The 26510-nt window shown below is 36.7% G+C and overlaps 1 protein-coding gene across 8 annotated transcripts in view; it reads left to right on the top strand.

Moving 5' to 3' along the window:
- The first annotated feature begins 282 nt into the window (after nt 1-282).
- Nucleotides 283-26510, top strand: part of GABPB1 (GA binding protein transcription factor subunit beta 1) — a 57129-nt gene continuing 30901 nt past the window's right edge. The window contains exon 1 of one of the 8 annotated variants that reach the window (XM_033108419.1): nt 283-786. Coding sequence is in view for 4 of the 8 variants with exons in the window: in XM_033108414.1 (XP_032964305.1) it covers nt 824-847 (24 nt within the window). In the remaining 4 variants the exon portion in view is untranslated. Of the gene's footprint in view, nt 787-813; nt 848-951; nt 1605-23802; nt 23828-26510 lie in introns of those variants that run through there. The other 7 variants (XM_033108420.1, XM_033108414.1, XM_033108418.1 and 4 more) reach the window with 7 other exon arrangements.

A 26510-nucleotide genomic window follows, 5' to 3' on the forward strand; every position in this document is an offset into this window, starting at 1 on the left:
GTTCCTCCCCTTGTACCTCAACAGCGACTCCTGTTCCAGTCTGCCTAGTTGAATCTAGGGTTACTTTTAAGTTAAATTCTGGCTGCCCTGAAATCTCCCAGGACTCTCCTAGGCGGCTCAGCTTAATCTTGAAGGAGCCCGAATTCCCCCATGTCTCTGCAGTCATGCCGGAGAGATACGAAGATTAGCACACGCACTTTAGTTTCCCAACTCTGAACCCCCTGAAGAAGAGGCGGGAAAGCTAGGCAGCGGGCCGGGCAGCTGCGCGGCGCACATGGCCGGCCGCAGCTCCCACCCCGTGCCGCGCAGGCGCCGGGCGAGCCGGGACTTGCGGTTGCCGACAGCGGATCAGTCCGCCGCTTTCTTTGTGTGGCTGAGCTCTAGAAATGGCCTATTTCCCTCCGCTCCGTTAAAAAGAAAAATCAGACCCTTTCGCCCCCTTCTTCCCTCCGGAATGGAGTCAGGGTGTGGGTGGGCGAGGGAAGTGCTGACGAGGGCCGGGGCGGAAAGGCTCAGATGCGGGATTGCCGAGGGCCGGGTTCGGAAGGGATGCTGGGAGCTTTGACTCACTCGCACACCATGTGTCCCTCCGCGCGCAGCACGGGGGACTTTTCGGTGGGGATTTTGGGCGCCGACCAGACGCGGCATTTTCGGAAAATAGCGCCCTGTGCAGCTGAAGCGCTTTGTGTGTAGCGGGGCCGCGTCAGCCCGGCCGGGTACGAAGCTCCTCGGGTCCCCGCACCACCTCCTGCTGCTCCCCCGTCGCCGCTCCCGAAGCTTTTCCAGGTCAGTGCGGGTCTGTGTAGGGCCCTGTTACCACCGGATGTGGAAGTTGATCTCTTCGCTGGTAAAAAATAATTCCACTTCCCCCGGAACCCAGATCATCCCCGCGATTTCCTGTTTATTGCATTAAGGCGCCGGGTTTCCGGGGCTCCTGGCCCCGCTTATTCCGCGGGGGTCGGCGGGGTCGGCCTGGGCGCCCGCTCCGCCCGCGCCGCCGCCGCGCATTGTCCGCTGGCACCCGGCTCCTGGGAGGGGCGGGCAGACATGGTGGCGGCCGCCGCCCCCTCCTCGGCCCGGGCGAGCCGCGGCCTCCCCGCCGCTCCTTGCCGGGCCAGTCCCGAGCGGCGGCCTCGGGGCGAGGAAGGGGTTAGGCCCTGGCGGCGGGGACTTTGCGGGCGGCGGGAGACGAGCGGTGAACGAACGAGCGAGGGCGGGAGGGAGCCAGGCAGGCACGGCCGGGCCTCGGCGCCCACTGCCCCGGGACCCGTGGATCTCTTTGTCTGGGCGGCCTTACGGCCCCACCAGGCTCGCTGAAGCGGTGAAGGGGCGGCGAGGAAGGCCGGCCCCGGGCGCGCTGTGCTGGGGGGGCCCGGGGACGGGAGGCGCTCGGGCGGTGGCGGAAGCAGCGGGTCGGGACAGGGTTAACCGGAGAGCTCGTCCGGTCCCGCACGGGGCTGCCACGGCGACTGCCTCGGCAAGGGGACTTGAGTTTGAAAGGGACGAAGCCTGCCACTCTGGATGCTGGGACTTCTGCTTTTGGGACTTGACCACCGGGATCTGCGTGTGCAAAGCTTTGGGAAACAAGTTGAGCCTTTTGCCAGGTCATTTCTGCCTGGGCACAGTTAATGAGTGTGTGTTTAGTGTGTTTCGTTGAAGTTCTGTCGTGTTGAGTCAGCGTGCCGACTCTCCAGGGTGCATCGTGAAAACTGAAACCGAAGGAATGATAGGCCCGCTTTGTGTGTGTTTTCCCACTTTAAGCTTGTTTGCAATACACACTCTTGCTTTAAACCTGATTGGACCGTGCAGACATCTGTTCAAAGGAGGGCCAGAGAGCACAGTGCTTCTGAAGGGGGCTTGGTAATGTGGAAATATTTTAAGTGCTCTCGGGACACCGATTTGCTGTCTCGATTCAGGCAAGTTACTTTCCGAAGTACAATTTTTATCTGGAAAATGGTTTGATGTAGTCAGTAAAGGATCCTTGTGAGTTGCCATCTCAGAATTAAAGATGCAGAAGTTGGTGGTCAAAAATTATTTTTGCAAATATAGTTTATGTCACGTAGCGACCCACCCAGTTTAGTTTATATTTCTCACTGACGTAACCATCAACCTTGACACTTCCACTTTCAGGCTCAGACTTTGAATTTAAGGAAACCAAATAGGCTTTATTTTTATTTTCCTCTTCAGTATTTTTCCAAAAATAACAAAAAATAAATTCATTAGATGTTAACATAAGTGACATACTAGACAAGAGTGACATTGTTTTGAATTTCCAGAAGTCTGTTTTTAAAGTCTGGTTGAATAGTAGACAGATTGTTAAATCTACTGCATTCAATCTATTGTAGTGTTACCATGTAACCTCTGGAAAACTCCACGGTATACTCATGTCTTTTTTTAAAGCTGAGAAATGTGTTATTTCTATCCTTTTTTTCACCATACAAGTCAAGTCAGGATATTATTGCCAGACATTTAAAAAATGTAGATAAGTAGATTGATTTCTATTTTTCTTAGGCTCTAACTCTTCAATTTGGGATTTAGATGCATAAACAACATTACGCATAAAGACTGCATAATCCACATAAGATCCTGCAGACTCAGGAACGTTTGAAAATATTTTAAGTGTTTAAATGTAACTTTTAATTCTACAACTTATTTTTAATGTACGCAAGTAAAACATGAATTACCTATTTGATGTGCTTGTGAAAAAGTGTGTGTAAGTATAGTGTTTGAAGATAGGACACTCACTTTTCAAAGCACTGTAGGAGCTCCAGATTTAAAAGGAATCCTGTAGCGTAACCTTTGATGAAACAATACTTTGTAATGCACATATTTACCCTTAGAGTTAACTCTGTTACTTAGAGTTCAATTCTCTCTTTGAATCTATCTGCGTTTTCTAGATGGGGGACAATTACTGTGTGAATGTGAGAAAATTTAAGGCCATACATATTTTGATTTAATGGTGTTGAAATGAACCTAAATTCATTTCCAGTTGTTTCTGTGAACTCTAGCCTGATTCTGTCAGTCTGTAGTTTTCTACTGTTCATCAACAGGAAGCATCTGGTCATTCTTGATGTAATTGTTAGAAAATACCAGGTATATTTTTGATGTTTGCTATTCAAATGAAAATAAATTTCAGATTGGATCTTGGTTTGCCCCCACCCCTCTCATCTCTAAGAAGTATTTATAATGGGCCTCATCTCCCATTGAATGGACATTTTTTTTTTTTTTTTTGGCCCTTGAATATCTCATGAGTTGGAAATAGTAACAGGTAAAGAAAGTGAAGAGGTCATAAGGAATTCAGAAGTCATGATTTTGAATCATGAGTTCATTTTGAGGGTGCGTTTTTGAGGGTGCAGTGTCCCTTTGCAAATAGCCTAAGCATGGGTGAACTCACTGATGGGTTCCATTGCTTTTCTCTCTCTTTGCAAACATTAAAAAACAAGTCGAAGGAAAACCGTAGAGTTCAGGGCAGCTTAGTTTTCTAATGAGTATTGTTTCTTTGGCCCCATAGCTTTCCAAGTAGTAATCATGTGTTTCTGTAGCACTAATGTGTCTACAGCTATAATTAGTGTTATACTTAAATTTTCTGAAGATGTTCCATCATGTTCTCTAGAAGATAAATCTATTAAATCTGTTAGTACTAGGGCCTGTGTTTCCTCACAGTTTTGACAACACTACTCTGTACAGAGAAGATGCTTTGGTGGGCTAATACACCTTTATTTGGACTAAGTATGTCCATGACAGAAGTGTAGAGGCTTAAGCATGAAGTAATTTCTCCACTGAAAGTAAATCCATATGCAGGGCCATTGATACATTTAGAAATAGAAATCTGCAACTCTTAGTACTGTTACCTTTTAATGGGAATAATTGTAAAGGCTGGGAGTTAGGGCCCAAGATGCTAATGCACAAATAGTGAATGTGGAAGACTTGATTAGTTGAACCATTGTACATTTAATACGAATCAACACTGTAGCATACATTTTTTAAAAAAAGTAAATGCCGTTCTGAAGTTGGTAGAACAGCATCCGCGTATAGAAAGCATGCTGTTGGCCCCTTTACTTTGTACTGGTTGAATTATACCTGGGGCATTGTCAGCTTTTTTTTTTTTTATTAATTTATTTTTAATTTATTGGGGTGACAATTGTTAGTAAAATTACATAGATTTCAGGTGTGCAATTCTGTATCACATCATCCATAAATCACACTGTGTGTTCACCACCCAAAGTCAGCTCCCCTTCCATCACCATACATTTGATCCCCCTCACCCTCATCCCCCACCCCCCAACCCCCTTACGCTCTGGTAACCACCAAATTACGTTCCCCAGATTAATTTTCAAACCCCGTGGCCATCCTGTGGTCACCGACTGCCCTCCAATCCCCTCACCCTCCCCCCCACCCCCCACCCCTCCTGCCCATCTAGCAACTTTTGAGGTAGCATATTATAAGTGGGATCTGGTATTAGTTTAGTTCTCTGACTATATCAGAATCACCTGGAGAGCTAATTTAAAAAACCCACACAGGCCCAAAGTTAAGTTGGATAGGACCTAGGCCACTTTTTCTCAAGTTCTTCAGGTGGTAGACACTCAAGTTTAAAAACCGCTGAACGATAGAGCATATCAAGAGGACCTTGATCATGGGGGAAATGGAAAAGAGGAAAGGTTGAAAAAAATGTGATGTTTGGCCCAAAAAAGAGAAGCTCATCTAAGAAGTGATAGTTGTCTTTGACTATTTAGATGCCTGTCACAAAAAGATCAGGTTTGATCTGACCAGAAAGAACTAGGATCAATGGGGTAGAAGTTAGAAGGAGGCAGATTTAAGCATTCTTCCAAAAAAACTTTTTCAAAACAGTGAAAATATAATGGGTTGTTTTGGGTGGCAGGCTGTCCTTTCTCACCGACAGTGTTAAAGTTAGTGAAGAGGAATTGATGTGCAGAGTGAGGATTTGGGCCTGATGTCCTTAAATTTCCTACAGACTGAGATTTTATGAAATATGGTTAGGTTTCCAGGTACAAAAGTGGAAGAGCATAAGCTAATTGAGTGGAAGAAACTAGCTGGTTAGCTTAACAGAATCATGGTTTTTTTTTTCTTGCATAAGGAAATGAGGATTATGTGAGAGAACTATTTGATGAGGTCTTTAAACCCAGCTGTATTTGACAGACGCAAAAGCCTTCTGATGTGGAAATTTCCATTTAAGGGAATTTATCTTGATATAATAAAGATATTACTAAATTGGTAGCTGTGAGCATAGCAATTGCAGCATTGTTGGTAATAAAAGCTTTGTATTAACATGTGATCCCCCCTCACATTAATCTTTTGAAGAAGTAGGTAATATCCCCATTTTTCAGAAGAGAAGACTGAGCAATAGAGAAATGAGGTAGCATGCCCAAGTTAAGAATTACACATAAATGAGAATTTGTAAGTGCATGAAGTGTTTTGTATTTTTTTAAGTTTTATTCCTTACCATTCTAAAAGTAATACATTAATTGAATAGAGAAAAATATCACTAACTCCTACCACCCTACCATAATCATTTCTGTTTTTTTCTTCAACTTATGTGTAGTGTTATTATTTTATTTTTCAGTTACAGTTGACATTCAGTATTATTTTAGTTTCAGGTGTATAGCATAGTGGTTAGACATTTGTAGACTTTAAGTGATCCCTGATTAGTACCCACCTGGTGCTATACATAGTTACTACAATATTATTGACTAATTTTCCTATACTGTACTTTACATCCCCATGACTCTTTTGTAACTACCAATTTGTACGTCATTATCCCTTCACCTTTTTCACCCAGCCCGCAACAGTTCTCCCATCTGGCAACCATCAGTTTGTTTTCTGTATGAGTCTGTTTCTGGGTTTTTTTTTTTGTTTATTTTGTTCTTTAGATTCTACATATGAGATCATATGGTATTTGTCTGACTTCACTTAGCATAAGTCTATCCATGTTGTCCCATTATGTATAATAATTTAAATGTATTCATCCTAGTTTAGTCATTCTCTACCTATGTCACTTTAGGCAACTTACTAAATCACTCTGTGCCTCAGTTTCCTTCTTTGTAAAATGGGCATAATTATACCGGTAGTTGGTAAGATTAAATGAATTACTGCATATAAAGTGGTCAGAACAACGTCTGACACATAGGTACTGTGTTTCCCCGAAAATAAGACCTTGTCGGACCATCAGCTCTAACGTGTCTTTTGGAGCAAAAATTAATATAAGACCCGGTCTTATAATAAAATAAGACCGGGTCTTATATAATACAATATAATATAATATAATACCAGGTCTTATATTAAGACACATTAGAGCTGATGGTCCGGCTAGGTCTTATTTTCGGGCAAACAGGATACTAGTTAATAATTCAATAAATGTTAGCAATTATTATAGGGTCATAGCCCACTAAAACTTTTCAGGTCTGATAGGTTTTGGAATTAAGAGTTTTTTGAATATAGGCAAGTTAATGTTATGTAACCTTTGAACAGTGCAGAACTATATCCTTCAAACATGTTACTATTTCTGCAGCAAAACATGAACATTTACACTAAATGGGGGTACGTAAAGACTATAAATAGCTTCATGTTAGTTCAGGTAAGTTTTTTACTGCCAAATATGTTATTTTGGGTTTCAGAGCTTTTTTGGATTTTGGAATTTCAGTTAAGGAACGTGTAGAACATTTACTCAACGTTGAGTCCTATTTTATTTTGATATTAAAACATACCTTTTCATTTCATATAACTGTAATCCATGATAATTCTGTCTCATTACACTTGAGGGATAAGACATTTTTACTATGGAGGTTAACTACAGCAGTGATTCTTTAAAGGAGGTGAGTGGAGACCACCACGGTACCTCTCTTTCATATACCTCCTCTTCTGTAGCTGTGGAAATTGAGGTGGATATTTATCCTAGGTCATAATACAGAACTGGACATTGAAATTATCACTTCCGCTCATGATAAATTATTGGATGTACAGCCTCTCTGACTCTTGGACAGCGTCTACAGCGATTGTCATATATCCAAACAGGAAAATGTTTAATTGTAATTTTTTTATTAAGGTATAGTTGACATACAATATTATGAGTTTTAGGTGCACAACATAGTTACTCAACATTTATATACCTCACAAAGTGATCACGATAAATCTAGTAATCATTTTTTACTGTACAAAGTTATGCCACTACTGATCATATTCCCTATACTGTACATTACATCCCCGTGACTTATTTTATGAACTATAAACTTGTACTTCTTATTCCCCTTCACTTTTTTCACCCATCTCCCCAACCCTCTCCCCTATGGCAATCATAAGTTTGTTTTGTATATATGAGTCTTCGTTCATTTGTTTTTTTAGATTACACATATAAATGATATCATATGGTATTTGTCTTTGTCTTATTCCACTTAGCATAATATTTCTAGGTTCAACCAAATGGCAAGATTTCATTCCTTTCTATGGCTGACTAATATTCTATTGTGTATATATATACCACATCTTTATCCCTTCATCCACTGATGGACATTTATGTTGCTTTCATATCGGTTATTGTGAATAATGCTGCAGTGAACGTAGGGATGCGTGTATTTTTTCAAACTTAAAGAGTGTTTTAGTCAGTTTGAGCTGCTATTAGAAAATATCAGAAACTGGGTAGCTTGTAAACAACAGAAATTATTTCTCACAGTTCTGGAGGTTGGGAGGTCCAAGATCAAGGCACCACCATGGTTGGGTTCTGGTGAGAACTCTTCCGAGTTGCAGACTTCTCTGTTGTATTAGATATAGTGGAAAGAGCAAGGGTTTCCTCTGGTTTCTCTTTATAGGCTCATTAATCTCATTCATGATCTGCCTTCATGACCTAATCACCTCCCAAAGGCCCCGCCTTCTAATACCATCACTTTGGGCATTAGGATTTCAACATACAAATTTGAGCGGTGGCCGGGGGATACATAAACATTCAGACCACAGCAAACGGTAGGTGTATAAGTGAATGATCTAAAAAATTTCCCTTGCATCCTAATTGGCTTGTATAAACTCTTTGATCTTTGCCGGTGTGATTACTCCATCTACGGTCCTTTCTAGTCTGTTCATAGGGACCTTCAGATTCGCTCCCTTAGCGTATTCCTGTATGCACTAGATATAACCCAAACTTGACATGAGCCACGTCTTGCATATTTTACAACGCTGCTGTTGTCAAATCTTTCTACCATCTATTTTCTGTTTTCCCTCACTGGTTGTAGTGTATTTGTGGATGAAGTTGGGTAATTACGAAGATTTTTTTTGGCCACTGTAAATTTATGCTTAACATTCCAATGGGCCCTTGCTACTTCTTGGCAATTATTTTAAGAATGTCATATTTTTCTGTTGTCTCATATATCTTATTCCTCTCTCTCAAAAGACTCTATTGACTTCTCCTTAATTGAAAAAGAAAGTAGATTACAAGCTTGCACATTTTTTTTCATTGTCACCATGACAAATTTCTTACTTTGTAAACTGAATGGAAGTGGAATCTCTTGCTTTTCTAGGAATCTTGCCGCCATGCTTTTCCTCTTTCTGACTACTTTGATCATTATTTGCAATGGTTATTCCTCCCTGCCTTCATGTGTTTACAGACTTCTATATCTGGGGAGGAAAAAAAAAGTCTTTGATTAAGCATTGCTACTGTTCTTTCCAGTTATCTCCCTTGTTTCTCTTTCAATTTTTTTAAAGATCTTGGTTAAAATTGCTGCCCTCAGTTCTTTTACTACTTCTTCCCTAACTTGCTGCAATTTTGTAATGTCATATTCAGAGTGTTGCTTCAAGAGACATCCTTGCCCATGGTTTTGGCTTCATCCTGATTTTATTCAGCCAGTACGTATGTGTTACTACAGTCGTGTGCCACTTAATGGAGGCGATCCATTCGTTAGGTGATTTCATCATTATGTGAACATCACAGAGTGCACTTATACAGACCTAGATGGTACAGCTTACTACACACCTAGGCTACATGGTTTAGCCTATTACTCCGAGGCTACAAGCCTGTACACGTTACTGAACAAAACAACTTGAGATTAAATCAAGCGCAAGAGAAAATGATGCAATCAAGAGACACGGTAAACCTGAGATGAGGCTGCTGCGGGTGTAACAGGGCATACTGCTTCACAGCAAGCTAGCAAAAGTAGGAGTACATTCTACAATAACGATAAAAATATACCATAGTAAATACAGAAGCCAGTAATATAGTGGGTTATCATTACCAAGTACTATGTACTGTACGTAATTGTATGTGCTGTAGTTTTATACGACTGGCAGCGCAGTGCATTTGTTTACACCAGCATCACCACAAACACGTGAGTAATGCGCTGTGCTGTGACGTTAGGGCTGCTCTGCTGGCACCAGGTGATAGGGTGTTTTCAGCTCTACTATAATCTTATGGGACCACTTGTAGATGAGGTCTGTTGTTGACCTTTGAAGTGTCATTATGCAGTGCATGAATGTATTGATTTCCACTTAGGCTTCTTAACATCCTTTCTTTCCTTGCCCTTCATGTTAGTATGCCATTCTGGTTTTCCCGTTCTGACTTCTCTGTTTGCTTTGTTGGTACTTTATCCTCTAACCACTATCATTATTTCCCTCAGTAGCTAATCCTCTGCTCCTGTTTTTGTCTTCTGCCAAATGGATGTTTTATATGTTAATGACTCCTAAATGTGTAGTCTCCAGATTTGTATCTCCAGTGGACATTGGAATTGTCACTTCCTCTCATGATAAAGTTATTGGATGTTCAGTTCCTCTGACTCTTGTGCTTCTTTGTGTCTACAGCAGTTACCATGTATCCAAACAGGAGAATGTTTAATTGTAATTTTTTTGTTAAAGTATAGTTGACATACAATATTATGAGTAACATAGTTACTTAACATTTATATACCTTACAGCGTGATAAATCTAGTAACCATTTTTAATTATACAAAGTTATAGTGACACTACTGATCATATTCCTTATGTTGTACATTACATCCCCGTGACTTACTTGTTTTATAACTGTAAATTTATACCTCTTATTCCCCTTCACTTTTTTCACCCATCTCTCCAACCCTCTCCTCTATGGCAATCATAAGTTCTGTATACCAGCCTCCCATTGGGAGGCTTAAGGAGTTTCCATCACTTTTAGATTTATTATAATATTACCCAACTTCCAACCTGTCCATTTTTGTGTTTTATCATCATCATGCTTAAATCTTAAAGTTGTCTGTGATATCTGTTTCTCCTTTATTTTTTATATCCATCAATCAGCACAGTTGTTTAGATTACTCTTTACTGGATCTGTTTGTCCTGGGATTCTGCATTACCTATTATTTGCCCTTTTAAACTTTAATCTCCTTCCTCCAACTTCATCCTGTATGTGGCACCCAGGATAATTTTCTTAAAACTTTTATTGAACCCATTGCTACTAAACCTAAACAGCTCAAGGAGAGAACATGCGGTATTGACCTTTACACTCTCTATTGTGCCAAGCAAAGTGAATTAACTTGTGCTGAATAAATGTTTGAATGGATCACCCGTTGCTTAAAATGTTGAATGACTCCCAGTTGTCCGCAGGATAAAGTCCAAACTCTACTTTCTGGCTTTCAAACCTGTTCATATTATATTCTGCTTCTTTAACTTTATTCTTTACTCCTTAACATTATCAAGCTAGTATTTCCTCTGTAATATACCATGTTCAGGCACAACTCCATGTGTTCTTCCTTTTCCTTTTCTTTGCCTGTCAAAGCCTATTCAGAAATGTTTGCCCTGTGCCAGGCACTGTTCTAATCTCTGGTGTTATAGCAATGAACAAAACAGAAGAGAAAGTCTCTGTGTTCATGGAGCTGACTTTCGGGGTGAGGAGGAGGAGGGGCACTGGAAACAAATATCAGGTGGTAATGAATGCAATGGAAAAGAAGCAAACTGGATCGGATAGAATGGTGGGAGATGGTTGCTATTTTAGGCACTTAGGGAAAGCTTCTCTGGTTGTCCTGGAATGAAGAAGCAAACCATACAGTTACCTAAGTGAAGAGCTTTCTAGGCAGAGGAAACATGTGACCCTAAGGTGGGAACATGTTTGGCTTGTTCGAATAATTACTAAGACTTGTGTGACTAAAGCAGAAAAATAAGGGGGAGTGACAGATGAGATTAAATACCGTGTTTCCCCGAAAATAAGACCTAACTGGAAAATAAGCTCTAGCATGGTATTTAAGGATGACACCCCCTGAACATAAGCCCTAATGCATCTTTTGGAGCAAAAGTTAATATAAGACCCAGTCTTATTTTTGGGGAAACACAGTAGGTAGTGCACAGTTCACATGGTTAAGTCTTTCATTGAAGAAGCCTTCCTTGAGTACATCATTTTATTTGCGAATTTAAAGCTTCTCTGAACCCATATAACAACTATGGAAGTAGCTTTCAAATTATTTTTTTTATTAGAATCCACAGTAAGAAATTATTTTACATCATTAGCATATATACACAGTGTTGTATGTGTGTGTACATGAGTGGAACTGGAATAAATTCATGCAACATGACTTATCTTTACCCCATTTGATATGTGCTGATATATTTTTTAGATGTTGTCTTTAACTCACTAAAATGATTTCACAGTCTGTCATGACCTACAGTTTGAAAAACACTGATCTATGGTGTATACCTACTTGAAATCTTTTAAACCACAGACTTTTTTTTTTTTTTTAACAATCCATATATTCTTTCAGGTTGTAAAATATTTTCAGTTAAAGATCATGACTTCAATTTTTGTGTGTATGGTTTTTTAGTGTTTACTGTAGTGTTGAATAGAGTGGGTTTGTTTAAGTAAGCAGATAGCTATTGTGTGAGATGCTTGAAACTGTTAGATATTAAAAGACACATAAGACTAAGATAAACCCTGCCTGACTTCCTAAGGCTCATGGGAGAGGACAGCTTATAAACAAATCATTCATAATGTGGTGGAATCTATATATTAATGGAAATAGGTTCCGCGCACAGAGAGTAACGAAATGATTATTTCTTTTTGCTGAGAAGGTCAAGGGGAGCTTGTTGGAGGAGATAACATCTGAACTGGGTTTTGGAGGAAGAATATGAATACTTGATCAGGTAGTAAATTGGGATAGGAAAAGACTTCTCAGGCAGAATAACAAAAGAGTGGTATTATGAGATAGAGTAGTACGTAGGGGTAATTATAGGTGATTTACTGTTGGAGTATAAATCCAAGGGGGAAGTGGTGAGTTGATGAGGCTGTAATGGGCCAGATCCTTAAAGGTCTGAAATGCATTGGAGTCATCATTTTTTCAATGATTTTGCAATTAGGTGAAAATTATGTATAGTCAAAATTACTTGTAGGAAGTTGCTGCATGGGAAATGGATATCGTCAGTAAGTCCAATATAACCAGTTTTTCCTCTAGTGATGAAATACAGTGCTGTTTTCTCAATTGTGCCCTATAGGAAGTTGGCCTACATTTATGGGCAATATTGTACCCAAAAAAGAGTCTTTTTAAACATTAAACTTTCACCCATTGCAATGTGAAGTTCATTCTATAAGAAGCATTTGAGAACTGAGACCTACTGATGAGATGGGAGAGTCACAATTCAGGCTAATTCTGGGACTTACGTTTATGAAGTAGAATGGTAGGTGGCCAACTACTTAAATTATTTTTCACTTCAAGTTAAATATGCATGTGGTTAAATCCTATTGTATTCTATAGGTGATTGGAACACATGATTATATCTATATGTTAGAAAGATATTTTGATAAATGTGACCACAGTTTAAGACTGTGACAATGTTCAAAATATATAAATTTAAAACAGACTGGGAGGAGTATTTGCAACATACGTATATAATAAATTAGAAATTATTCGTAATACACTGTTAGAAAAGAAACAATGACACAGACAAATAATAAAGAACATGAACAGGCAGTTTCAGAAAAGGAAACATAAGTGGCCAATAAACATTTGACAAGATATCCAATCTCATTAGTAATTTGAGAGATACATCTTAAAACATAATTTTTTTTACCCATTATATAGTCAAAACTTCAGAAAGTTCGGTAATATAAGATTGGCTATATTGTAAGGAAGTAAGTATTAGAAACTGCTGGTGGGAGTGTAAGTTATATAACCAGTTTGAGGGTATACATTAATGAGTTTGGTAGTATCTATTAATTTAAAATGCTATTCCCAACAAATCTGTCCATTTTCTACACTAGAGGAACAGTTCTGTATGTACATAAGGAGGCACGTACAAGTATGTTCATTGCAACATTGTTTATAATAGTAAAAAAAGAACTGGAAAAATAAGCAATATTAGTCACAAGCAAGAAAATGACCAAGTAAATTGGTATATGCATACTATGGAATAACATGTAATAATTTTTAAAAATGAAAAAATTACATATACTATTGCGTGATAAATTTTAGAGTAGTATGTACAGTATAATAGCATTTATATAAATGAGAAAACCCAGACCAATACTGTATTTTGGAGGGGGGATGTCCATATATATATGTATGTATATATGTATGTGTGTGTGTATATGTATGTATATATCGTGTTACCCCGAAAATAAGACCTAGCTGGACCATCAGCTCTAATGCGTCTTTTGAAGCGAAGATTAATATATTAAATATAATATTAAATACAATATAAGACCCGGTCTTATTTTAATATAAGACCCGGTCTTATATTAATTTTTGCTCCAAAAGACGCATTAGAGCTGATGGTCCAGCTAGATCTTATTTTTGGGGAAACACGGTATATGCAAATGCAAAGAACATGGTCTGGTAAGATAAGGCAATCCTTTTGTATAGCTCAAAAATCCAAACACAGAAATGTATACATTGAAAAGTCTCAAGGAAGCATTACACTATTTCCACCCTCTTCCCAGCCACAAGTAACCACTTTTACTAGTTTCATGAGTATCCTTCCATTATTTCTATAATTACCAAAAGACAGCATTAACTACATACTGTTCTGCACTTGCTTTTCTTACTTAACACATCCTGCAGATCTTTTCCTATTAGTTCCTAGAAAGAAATTAAGAGAAAAGGATGTGAAGTAGACCCTTATGGGACAGAGAGAAAGGAGTTGAAGATTACGGTTTGACTTCTTACTTGGGAGGTAAAGAGGGTGGTAGCATCGTCAGGGAGTAGAGGAGGAAGATTAGGTTTTGCCATGTGCGTGGGAAGTTCTGGACATGCTAATTGATGAATTCTTACTCCTTTTTAGTGTGTGTGTGTGTGTGTGTGTGTGTGTGTGATTTATGTGTTTTAGATATGGAACTTGAGCTTATCTTAAACATGAATATTAAATAGTCATCAATATATATTTTTTACCCTTACAGACATTTATATTCTAGGCTTTATGGAGAACAGCTTTGTAATGATGTCAAATTTTACAGCCAAAAGGGGACATTGGTATGCACACATAGAATGTAGATAGAGAAATAGAGACTGTACATCTGATGAATACACAGCTTATGTGGGAAGTAGGAACTTGATTTATCAGCATGGTTCCAATTTAATTACATATTTTGGTACCTGTAATTCAAAGAAATAAAAATAGCTTTGAATAAGAAAGTGATCTTTAGGATACATGAGATTGTATTGCAATATTTAAAACAATATTAAAACTGGTTTAAGGAAGTTTATAGTAGAGCATAAAAATATTTTTTATATAGTTCATTTGGGAGTAACCTCATGTATGTAAGAAAGGTTTACCCTAATGGAGGAAAGGAATCACAACACTGGGTGCTGCCTAAAACAAGCTTTTGCTCTATAATTTGGAGTTTAAAATTTGTTTGAATAGGTTATATTTCAGAATCTGACTTTTGAAGTCTTAATTTATCCACATGACTTTACCTGATTATATTTGGCTAGAGTCAAAAAAGTAAAAGGAGAGCACAGTTAAAGCACATACATGTCAGGACTTGCAAGTGAATTTAGTTCTTTTCTAGGTTTATGTTAATCACGATTTGGGTGTGGAATAGCAATAAAAAAGAGCTGTTAAGTAATTCTTGCTTGAGATTTACAATTTTAACCATTTTATATTTGAAGAGAAGAGGTTTTACTAGCAATAGTTTTTTTTTTTAATGATTTAAAAATTATAAATAATGGTATAGAGAGAATCCTGTAACAATTTGAGATGATCTTGTTTAAGTGAGGGCGAAACCTGTTAGGTCATCTCCAACCTGTGCATACCTCTTTATTCGTTGCCTTTCTCAGGACTGCCATCCTCTGGAGCTTTGGGAAACAAATTGAGAAATACTGGATTGGGCTGGTCTACAGTTTGGGCTTGGATGAACTCTCTTATATATCTTTGATGTGTCCAGTTGAGTGAAAGGATAGTAATAACATAGTGTATAGAAATTAACTTTAATTCAAGTAGCGTTTAATTAATGGTTTCAATCAGGGGTGATTTTGCCCCCAGGGGACATTCAGCAATATCTGGAGACTTTTTCTTTTATGTCATGAAATGTGGGAGAGGTGGGTGCCACTGGCATCTAATGGGTAGAGAGCAGGGATGCTGCTAAATATCCTTCAGTGCATGGGACAATCTCCCACAACAAAGAACTGTCAGGCTCCAAATGTCAGTAGTGCTGAGGCAGAGAAACCCTTGCTTACTTGAATGCCAACTATATATGCAGCACTGTTCTCAAGTACTTATGAGTGCAAATGACACTAAAAGAAAGTCTTGTCTCTATGCAGAAGAAATTTATAACCTAGCTAAAGCATCTCAAACTTAGTAAGTCTGTGGCCAAACTCTTAACACCTGACCCACCCTATCCCACTTTGCTATCCTTATTTCAGTAAGTAATCCCACTTTTTACTAAGTTGTTCAGGCCAAAAACCTAGATGTCATCGTTGACTCCTCTTTGTCTTGTGCACTGATATGTCCTAATCAGGATGTCCTGTTAGCTCTACTTCAAAATACATCTTGCATCTAAGTAATGATGGGCTAGTTTATGTAGAGTAGTTCTCTTTTTGAAAACAACTGAAAATAATGGATATGATATGTAAAATACCATCATAAGAGCTTTGAAGAACTGGAAAGATATGAGAATTTGGTAAGTCAAATTCTAGAAGAAAGCCAAGAGAGGGTAGCAGAATACCTGGAGAATTGCCTTGAATATGTTTGCTGATATCAAGAAATTCAGGTTTCCGCTCATCAGCTTTTTGGGGTAAGGCAGACAAAAATCAAGACTCCGAGTCTACCCAACATGTGGACATGTAAAGTTTTATAGAAGATCCTTCCCTATTAGGCTTGGACTCCACCTGAGGGGTAAAGATGTACCAGAACTAACCACTGCCCCCTTCTCATCGCCTACTTCTCAGCTAAATATCAAGGGACTTCAGGGCAAATTGTCTTGGCATGGGGCAGAGCAGGTGAAAAGAGAAAGGAAACAAAGTCTCTCTAAAGTTGTGGCCATAGCATAGCAAAATAAGGGAAACTTAAGCCTGGTGGTGTCCCTCAGGTGCTTGGCAGAAGCAAATGCAAGTATTCCTTCATCTTAGGCCTCCTTAGAAGTAGTTTTTTAAGGACACTAATGAGCACATAATCAAAGATAACCAAGCATACAAGGACACAAGGAAACATGGGTAAGAACCAGCAGAAACTACAGGTAGCAGAAAAAGATTTTAATAGGCATCATATATTAGAATTAGAAGATACATGCTAAAACAACCATGTTTACTGTGTTTACAGAAATAAATGACAAACTTGAAGACAGGAAACAGGAAACTATTAAAAAAGGGGGCATTGTAGATTTGGAAAAAAACAAATACAACTGCTTGAAATGAAAAATACAATAACTGAATTAAAAACTTAACAATGTAATTTTTGCATGCAGGTGGATACATCAGAAAAATTATTGATCTGGAATATAGTCCGGACAAAGTTATCCAGGATGTAGCTTAGAGGCAAAAAGATGGAAACAATAGAAGGCAAAGTAAGAGATAGGGAGCGTGGAGTAAGAAGGTCTTAATTGGAATTTAAGAAGAGGAGAGAGAAAAGTGGGACATTTAAAGAGATGATGGCTGATGTTTTCCAGAGCCAATGAAAGATAAGAAACCAGGATTCAGTTTGTTTATGTCCTAAGTAATATGAAAAATCCACACCTAGACACATCGCGATGAAATTACAGAGATCCAATGATAAAGAGAAAAGATTCTAATGAAGCTGGAGAAGAAAGAAGATAACCATCAAAGGAACAAGATTAACAGATGACTTCTCAACAGCAATAGTGGAAGTCAGAAGACAATGAAATGATACCTGCAATATGAAATGAAAAAAACCTTGCCAGCCTAGAATTTTACACCTAGTGAAAATATCTTTAAAGAATGATGATGAAATAAAGATATTTTATACAAAAACAGATTGTTAACCAGCATCTCACCCATTAAAGATAATTCAAACCAGCACTGATCAATAGAAGTTTCTGTGAAGATGGAAATATTCTTTATCTGTACTGTCCAATATTGTAGTCATAAGCTTCATGGGCTATTGAGAATTTGAAATGTGTCTAGTATGATTGAGGAACTGAATTTTTAATTAGTTTAAATGTAAATAGCCACAGGCACAACATTAGTGCAATTCTAAAGTATGCACTTTGTGCAGAATGAAATTAATCCCACAATGGAGAAATAAAGTATGAAGAGCTGAAAATTAAAGTGATAAATATTTGGAGAGTGAAAAATGAATACCGGCTGCATAAAACAGTAAAAATATCTAATAGATTAAAAGACAAGCAATAAAGAAGGGGGATAAGTGGAGTTTTAGATTCTAAGGTCCTTATCCAAAAGGAGGGTAAATTTTAAAACACTTTTTGAATGGAAAGCTTTAAATACATAAAAGGAAAGAAAAGAGTATAATGAATTCATTACCCAGCTTCAAAAATGATCAACTCATGACTAGTTTCATGTATTTTCCCAAATTATTTAAAAAATTCCAACTGTCACATTATTTAATCCATAAATACATAGAGGGTGCTAAAAAAACTGTATATAGATTTTAAGAAAGGGAAAAAAACTATTAAAATTGTAATATTTAATATATACTGATAATGTGTATACATTTTTTTGGCACCTCTGGTATTTTTATCTCTAAAATATATAAACTTAAACTATATTATATCTGGAAGAATATCAATATACTTCCTTAATATCGTTACATATTTAGGCAGTGTTCACATTTCCTCAGTTATTTCCAAAATGATTTTTTTAAGAGTTAATTTTTTTAGGGCAGCTTTAGGTTCATAGCAAAATTGAGGAGAAAGTACAGAGATTTCCCATATGCCATCTGCCCCCATACGTGGGTAACCTCCCCCTTTATCAGTATCCCCTACTGTGGTACATGTGACTTTTGAATTGGGAAAATATTTTACACATTGAAAAATTAAATCAAGAACAATCCTTAAAATTGAGAACAATCTTGAACAAATGAACCTATGTGTATATCAAAGTTATTTAAATGCATGGAGAAAAACACTATCTCAAGTGTCTTTTGAGCTCAACACTAAATGGCATATATGCTAAGGACAAAAAGAACTAAAAAAAAATCTTAAACTTTTAATTGCTAATTGTAATATTGGTGTTTTTATTTTGACATCGTTTGGTATATATATTGTAGGGTAAAGCCAATGAGTTTTTATGCTTATATATTAGGAGCTGATACAGATACATGTATGAAATCAAAGAAACTTAAGCAAAAAACCTGATAGTGTTGAACTTGAATTATGTCAATATGAATTTATGATTTAAAAATTTATTTCTTAATTCTGTTCAAATATATGTATGTTTCTTTCCTAGCTCTCTTCACTAAAAAGACCTAGAAACAAGTGTGTCACTTTGGTAGATATGAGTACTTCTATTATCTCAGTGTTGGTCTTTCAACACTTAGAATTCAGGGCTCCTTGGAGAAATTACAGATTCCAGGACTGAGTCGGGGAACATACATAGTGAACTGGGGACATCTTGAGCCAGAAGCAGGAAAGCTTTTAAAGATACAAAAGCCGACATGAAGAGGCTCTGGTTAGCAAAAATTGGGACAGTTTGAACATCAAAGAATGAGTAATTTACTAACACAACATACAACAACAAAAAATAAAAACAAATGGAGATGGCTATTTATACCTATTCTTTACTCTGAAAATTGGCGATTAAACGTTTGAACTACCTTTTTAGTAGAAACAATCATAATTAATGAGGAATGCCAGATAATAAACATAGAAAGAATTATAGAATTATTAAGTCATAATTTGTTGCAATCTGTTATAATTGACTTGTGTCAGGATCATTAATGGATACTAAAACTATTAGGCAAAAGGTTCATTGGGAATTTGGTATTCACGTGGTGCCAAAGTAACACTCCACAGAGTACCAGTTGGTTTCAAAGTAAAACAATATAACTTTACAGTGGAAGTATTAGGCTATCACCAACCTTGTTATTAATCTTAGTATCCCTAAGAATGAACCAAAAAATGTGTGCTTTCTGATGTGATTCAATATCAAGTATATAGCATCAACTATGAAATATTTTTTGTCCAAAATTTAAAACTGTATTTAGTCAAGTTTAGACTAACTTTCAGCTAATAAGAATATGGGAGGTGAAGAAATTAAGTACCACCTTGAAGAAGCAATCAGGAAAATCCAGATGTGAGATGCTAATGAACTGGTTATTTAATGTCATGAGAGAGAAAAAGAGGGGTGGAGTAGATGGAGGAAAGGGAAACTGTCCTAGAATAGAAATGATTTAGAGATATAACAACCAAATGCCATGTGTCAGCTGTAAAGTTTTTTTTTTTTTTAAAGGAGTAGGATGAAGCAAGATGGCCGACTTTTAATTTAGAATGTGGGCGGTCATATCGGAGTGTGTGTGTACACACACACACACACACACACACATACATACACTTTTCTATGTGAAAAGTTTTATAATAAAAACTTGAAAATGTTTTTCTTGATGGACATGGTATTTGTAGTTTCTTTTTTTTTCCTATTACAAATAATGTTTCTACAAATATTCTTATACATATTTCCTCTCCTTGTGTACATTTTTAGAATACACAAGGAAATAGGTTAGCTTACCAGCATTGGAATCCCTGGGTCAAAGGGTAAGTGCATTTTCAACTCTGCTAGATATTGATAAATTGTTCTTTTAAAATGGTTGTACTGATAAGAATTGTAGAACAGGGAATCATGAGATGTACGAGTATGTCTTCCCTACTATATGATGAATTCTAGGGTAGGTATTATGTAGAGACTCACTAATAGATATGTTTGAATTGGATGAAATTTTATTTTAGGGGATTTCCTGGCAGCAGGATGGAGAGACTGGAGTTAGGTCAGCTAGAGGCTATTGTGATGTTTGAGGTATAAGGCAGTGAGTGAGTGTATAAGACTAGAGGTAGTGGAGAGGAAGGGATGAATGTAAGAAATCTTGGAGAGAAAGGATCAAAGTGTGTGCATTCTTACTGTTGGGCAGGATATTGATGGTTTCCTGTTGTGACTTCTAACATCCAGCAGTTTGTTGGCTTTACTTTGTAATAAGCAAGTAAGTTATATTTCGCTGATGAGTTCGAAACCATCTATTGGCCTGGTTCCAAGAGAGTTATAGCCTTATTTTTACCCTATTTTTACTTTTTTCAAGCCTCAGTCTCTTCCTGGGATAAATACGTACATGTGATTTAAAAGAGATGAATGGGGTAAAGGGACAGTGGATTACAAAGATGAGAATTTTAAAATGTTGCAACATTTTACAAATTCTAAAGTTGGTGCCTTCAAGGATTTTCTACAACAGCTCTGTCCAATAGAAATATAATGCAAGACACATATTTAATTTAAAGCTTTCTAGTAGCCACATGAAAAAAAAACCACAATAGACAGGTGAAATTAATTTTTGTAATATATTTTATTTAATCTCGTATAGTCAAAATATTACCGTCTCAACATGTAATTGATACAATAGCTATTAATGAGATACTTTACCTACTTTTTGGTACTAAGTGTTCAGAATTTGGTGCATCATACTTATACACACCTCAGCTTTGACTAGCCACATTTCAATGCTCAGTGGCTATTGTGCTGGGCAGCTCAGTTCTAGAACATACTAATTTGAAACCTTTGAACTCTAAGTTTGGTACTGATTTGACCCACTGTTGTTGAGGGTGGCCTTGGGTTGTTGCTTCACAGTCCTGTTGCTGATTATTAGATAAATTCAGGCTCTTTGTCCAGATTTTTTTTAATATGTACTACTTTGGCAGGTCCAAGAGTGATTTTGAGAGTCCCAGACAAAGCCATTATTCAGATTTATTGATTATGTTCATACTTTTCCCTTTTGACTCAGAAAACAGAATTGACCTCAGATTTTTTTGGACCAAATCTGTCAATTTGAGTTGCTGCCAATAAAAAGAGAATATTTAGGTGAGTTCCAGCCTCATTCACTTATTATAAGGAATTTGGTTACGACAAGGTTGACAGGAATTCAGTGAGCATTCTATTGATTATAGTATTTCCTGGGAGTTGTGAAGCTGTCGGCATAATTTACATTTAAAAAGTCAAATGTTCTGACTTTATTGATTATCCCAAGTATTTCTGGAGTTTCGATTGTATGTCAAACATTGTTGATTCAGTGAATGAATATTTATTGAACATTTACCAGGCACCATAGCCCAGGCTCAGTGACAACCTGGAGCCCGTAAACAGGAACATTTACTGTGGTATGATTAACGCCATGGTAGACAAACTTAGGATGCTAGAAGAGCACATGGGAAGGACGTTTGAGTTAATTTTGGGGCAATCAGGGATGGCTTCTCTGATTAGGTAAGCTGAACTTTTGAAGGAAAAGTAGGAATTAAATATGGCAAAAGCGGACATGGAGAGAAGAGCATTATTCTTGGCAGAGGGAATACTTTGTATAGTTGCCGAAAGGTGAGGAAAAGAGCCATACATAGTACAACATACTGCTTGGAGTATAGAGTTCAGTGTGAGGTGGTGAGCAGTGTTTATGGAGGTGATGGCAATAGATGCCAAACATGAAAGGTCTTGAATCTCATGGCAAAGAGTTTGACTTTATGTGAGTTAACTGAGGAGAGGGACGTGATTTCTGTTTAAGAATAATTAAGAAGTTTGGTAGCAGAGTGGAGAATAAATTAGAGGAAGGCAAGACTGAGACATAGACACAAGTTTACAGGTGCCGTAAGAGAGAAAGGATGGAGGCGTAGGCAAAGATTGTAGCAGAGGAGAAAAGCTAATCAACAAATTCTTACTGAAGGCCTACTCTGTCTCAGTGGAAAGAGGTAGAAGGATTTGAGAGAGAATTAGGAGATAAAAGTGACAGGTCTTGATGACTGATTGTAGTTAAGGGGAGTGGGGGAAAAGGAGGAGTTAAGGATGATCCCAAGGTTTCTGACATTAGGGAACAAGCCAGTACTTGAACAATTTGAATTTTGAAGTGTCTTGGGATGAAAGTGCTAACCCAAGTATATGTGTGTGTGGCCGCACTATTCGTAAAAAATGAAAAAGGGATTGAATAATTAATGTACTCAATACTCTATGTTTCTTATTTCTTAGTGTAATAATTTCCTATTTGCTATAACAAATTACCACATACATAGTGACTTAAAGCAACACAGATTTATTATTTTACAGTTCTTGAGGTCAGAAGACATGAAATTAAGATTTTAGCAGTTGTGTTCTCTCTCTCTGCTTCTTTCTCTTCTGACTCTGCCCCTCCTGCATCCCTTCTGTGAAGCCCCGCTTGATTACATTAGGCCCATCTGGATAATCTCCCTAGTTTAAAACCCTTAATTTAATAGTATCTGCAGAGTCCTTTTGCCATGTAAACTAACATAGTCACAGATTCTGAGAATTAGGATCTAAACCTCTTTGGGGGGACCATTATTCAGCCTAGCGCAGCCAGTAAAAAGAATGCTTATTAAATCTGCATATTTACATAGAAAGATGTCACTGATAAAACAAGGGAATCCCTGTTAAGTGAAAAAAACTAGTATGATCCTTTTTTTGTGTTTTTCTTTGTTTAAACATTGTACATACCTGTATTTTTGCATGCATGGAAGGATACACACTAAACATTTAAATAGTGGTTGCTTCTGGGGAGTAAGACCACAGGGAGGTGTGGAGATGACTTTAAATTTGAACTACATATTTTTTATATAAACATATATTTGTTTATTTGCAATTTTATTTGTATGAAAGTATACATGTACATAGTTGAAAAAGTAAAAAAAATACGAAGTTTATGGTAAAAAAAAATCCGCAGGCCTTTGTTATTCCTTTCCACCCCAGAACTTTTTTTTCCCCAGAGACATCCTTTTATGTCTTTTCACTGTTTTTTTCCCTAGTACTTTTCGTTCATATTTCTAAATAACAAGCTTATGCTATTTCTTGATTTTTCTATTTTAGATATCTTTGACTTCCTACTTATGAAGATGAAGCTTTTGCTTTGTTAAATCAAACCACCCACATAACATTTTTCTTCCTTGCCCTTCATCTTAGTAGAATTATACCGAAAATTTTGTTTACATTAGCATTCAGTGGTCATTATGACCCTGGAACTACTACACTTCGCTAACTCATGTTATATACACATTGGGATTACATTTCCTTTCTTACATAGTTTTCTTTTCCCTTGAAAAAGAAATTGTCTATTTTTTTTGCTAGTCTTCTTGTGTCCATCATTAATCAATCTCACACTCTTCACGGAAAGTTTCACTTTTTTCTTAGGAGATTCAGCATCCTGTCTTTTCCTTAGAGACCGCCTTCCTGGAACGTCTGTTCTCTGGCTCCAGTCTGGATTTGTGTTCCAGGTCTGTGGCACAGCTGTTATCATGGGGTCTCTCCATTTACCCATATGGGAGAATCCTCTTCCGTTCTATGTTGGATCCCTTATTTCCTGATGCTCTAATTCTTCTTTCTGGTTTACTCCTGGTTTTGGTGTAGTACATCTTCTAGTGCCTTTCTGAAATAAGGGTATATGGGAGATAATTTTTTTTAGTTAATTTATGTTGAAAATGTCATTTTTAAGTTTAGAAAAAAGTAAAAAAAACCAACATTCATAAGATAAAATGGAAATGGGAGAAAAATCCAAATATATCAGAGTTCATATGATTTTTCTCTTCAAAGGAATTACACAGAGAGACTAAGCTTAAATCCTTGGAGGGTATGCTCTTTTATATCCCAGCAGATGTCACTGTTCTCTCATTCAGAATATAAGAAGAGTTAAGAAAATGGGTCTTATCTTTAGACCAAAACTAGTGCTCTTTGATAAATCTTTCTACTTTTTGTTTGCCTCCTTTGTAAAATGGAGACAGTCACCGTCTTGGTAAGATTGCTCAGATTAAATGAGATAATGTATTATAGATTAAGATTTGGCAAGATGCCAGGCACTACTTTTACACTTATTGAAGTTCATTTTTTATGAGAACGTAGGCAACTAAATTCTGATGCCCAAGAATATTTTCATATAATATAGTTATTCACAAGGTTATAATGTGCTTAATTTTACTTGGAGTCACATTTTACATCCTTTTACTATTAAACTGTTCTACAAGATCTAATTTCTTATATTAAAGGCTTATTGATCTTATCTAATTTTGATGAAAAGCTTTTTATTAATCGAAGTTTATTTTTAATTACATGATCAATATGTGCTCATTATAGAAAAGTTACAAAGCAGCGAAGACTAGAAAAAAGGGGAAAATCTGTAATTTAAAATATCATGGTATATTGATTCTAAGTATTTTTCTATGCATTTTTTTCATAGTTAAGATCATGGTGTATATTCAGTTTAGAGTCCTGATTCTTATATTATTACATGCTATTTGTAAATAATAGTTTTAAATTACTATAGTATTATGCTTAAAAATCTATATCTTGTAGAGATACGTACTAAAATATTTACAGATAAAATGATATGTCTGATATTTGCTTCAAAATAATATGTGTGTGTGGGAAATGTGTTGGCCATAAATAATAGTGAATCTAGGTGGTGGCTGTGTGGGAGTTCATTATACTATTGTGTTTTATTATATTTCCTCAAAATTTTCCAAAATAAAAAGTAAATATGAAAATAAAGAGTACAATATTCCATTATAATCTATTTGAATTTCTTTAACTATTGTTTATAGTAGGGAATTTCAGTTTTTCCCAATTTTACAACATTACTATTAATAATACTAGTTATATTTCAGATAGTTTCCTTATGACAGATTTATATGAGTGGAATTACTAGGTCAAAGAATATGAACATTTTAAAGGCTTTTGATGTATACAGAGTGCTAAATTGCTTGATGAAGAATTTTATTGGATTTATAATTGTATTCTAGGAGTGATGTTGCAAATTTTTAATGAGACAGTCAAGGTTTATTAAGTATATTATAATAGTATTATATTTTCTGTGTTTTTTTTTAAATTCTTTTTTAAGAGTGCTAGTAACAATTCACATGGAACTAGTATTTTACAGTTTTATGGAGAGTTTTCACGTCCAGGAGATGCTGTGATCTCACAACAGCTCTATGAACTATGAATTATAGAAATTCAAAGCAAAATAGAGTAAACTTGAAAAATTTAAGTATTGGTGGTAATTCCTGTTACCACTAGATGGCTCTCTCAGCATGTACTTTTGAGCAAAAGCAGATTTATTTGTAGACATTTTGAAGTTCCCCTACAGATCTTATTAAAATTCATTTTAATTGGTGTTTAAAAAAATAATGGTTTGTATCAGACTGTGATAAGCTTCTTTAGTAATGCTAAAGAAATTAAAAATGGAATTTAATATGACAGATTTTTGGGTTGCTTTTCTTTTCAAGACGAAAGGAGTAATAAACTAGATGGCAGTCAGTGCCATACACATAGTATGTTTTCACTGAGTATTTTAACATTCATTAAAATTTACTGCATTGAATTGTGCTTCTTTATTTGTTATTTGGTATACAAAAACATTTAATGCTAAGCCTTTAGTGGTTTTATTTAAGTCTAATACTACTTTATCTCTGAAGATTTAGTAGATAATGAACTACTAAGTAAATCGAGGGCTCGATCTGGAGCGATGGTCCCTTGGGTCAATTTTGTTGTCTTAATGCAACTGAGTTTCTCTGAGACTCAGAATTATTCTATGACGTGTGTGGTTCATGGAAGTGAGAATCGGAAGTGAATTTACTACATTTTGGTATTTTTATTATTTTACATTTTACTAAGTATCTTGACAAGAAAATTAGAGCACCTTTGATTTTGGTCGTACTTGATTTTACGTGTATTTTTTTTTCCATTGATTTTCAGTCTTTTTAGATCCATTGCTACTTTTTTACAATGAAAATTTTATATTGTCCCTTTTGCTAGTTTGAAATGAAAATCATAGTTTTTACTTATCTGCATAATTTTAAAATATCATTATAATACCTCACTTATAATAACAGGAGAAATAAAAGGAAAACAACTTATAATAAAATGTGTATTTTAGTATGGAAATACTTGAGCAGACTATACTAGATG

This window comes from Rhinolophus ferrumequinum, chromosome 6, assembly GCF_004115265.2.
Source record: "Rhinolophus ferrumequinum isolate MPI-CBG mRhiFer1 chromosome 6, mRhiFer1_v1.p, whole genome shotgun sequence".
NCBI classification, from domain to species: Eukaryota; Metazoa; Chordata; class Mammalia; order Chiroptera; family Rhinolophidae; genus Rhinolophus; species Rhinolophus ferrumequinum.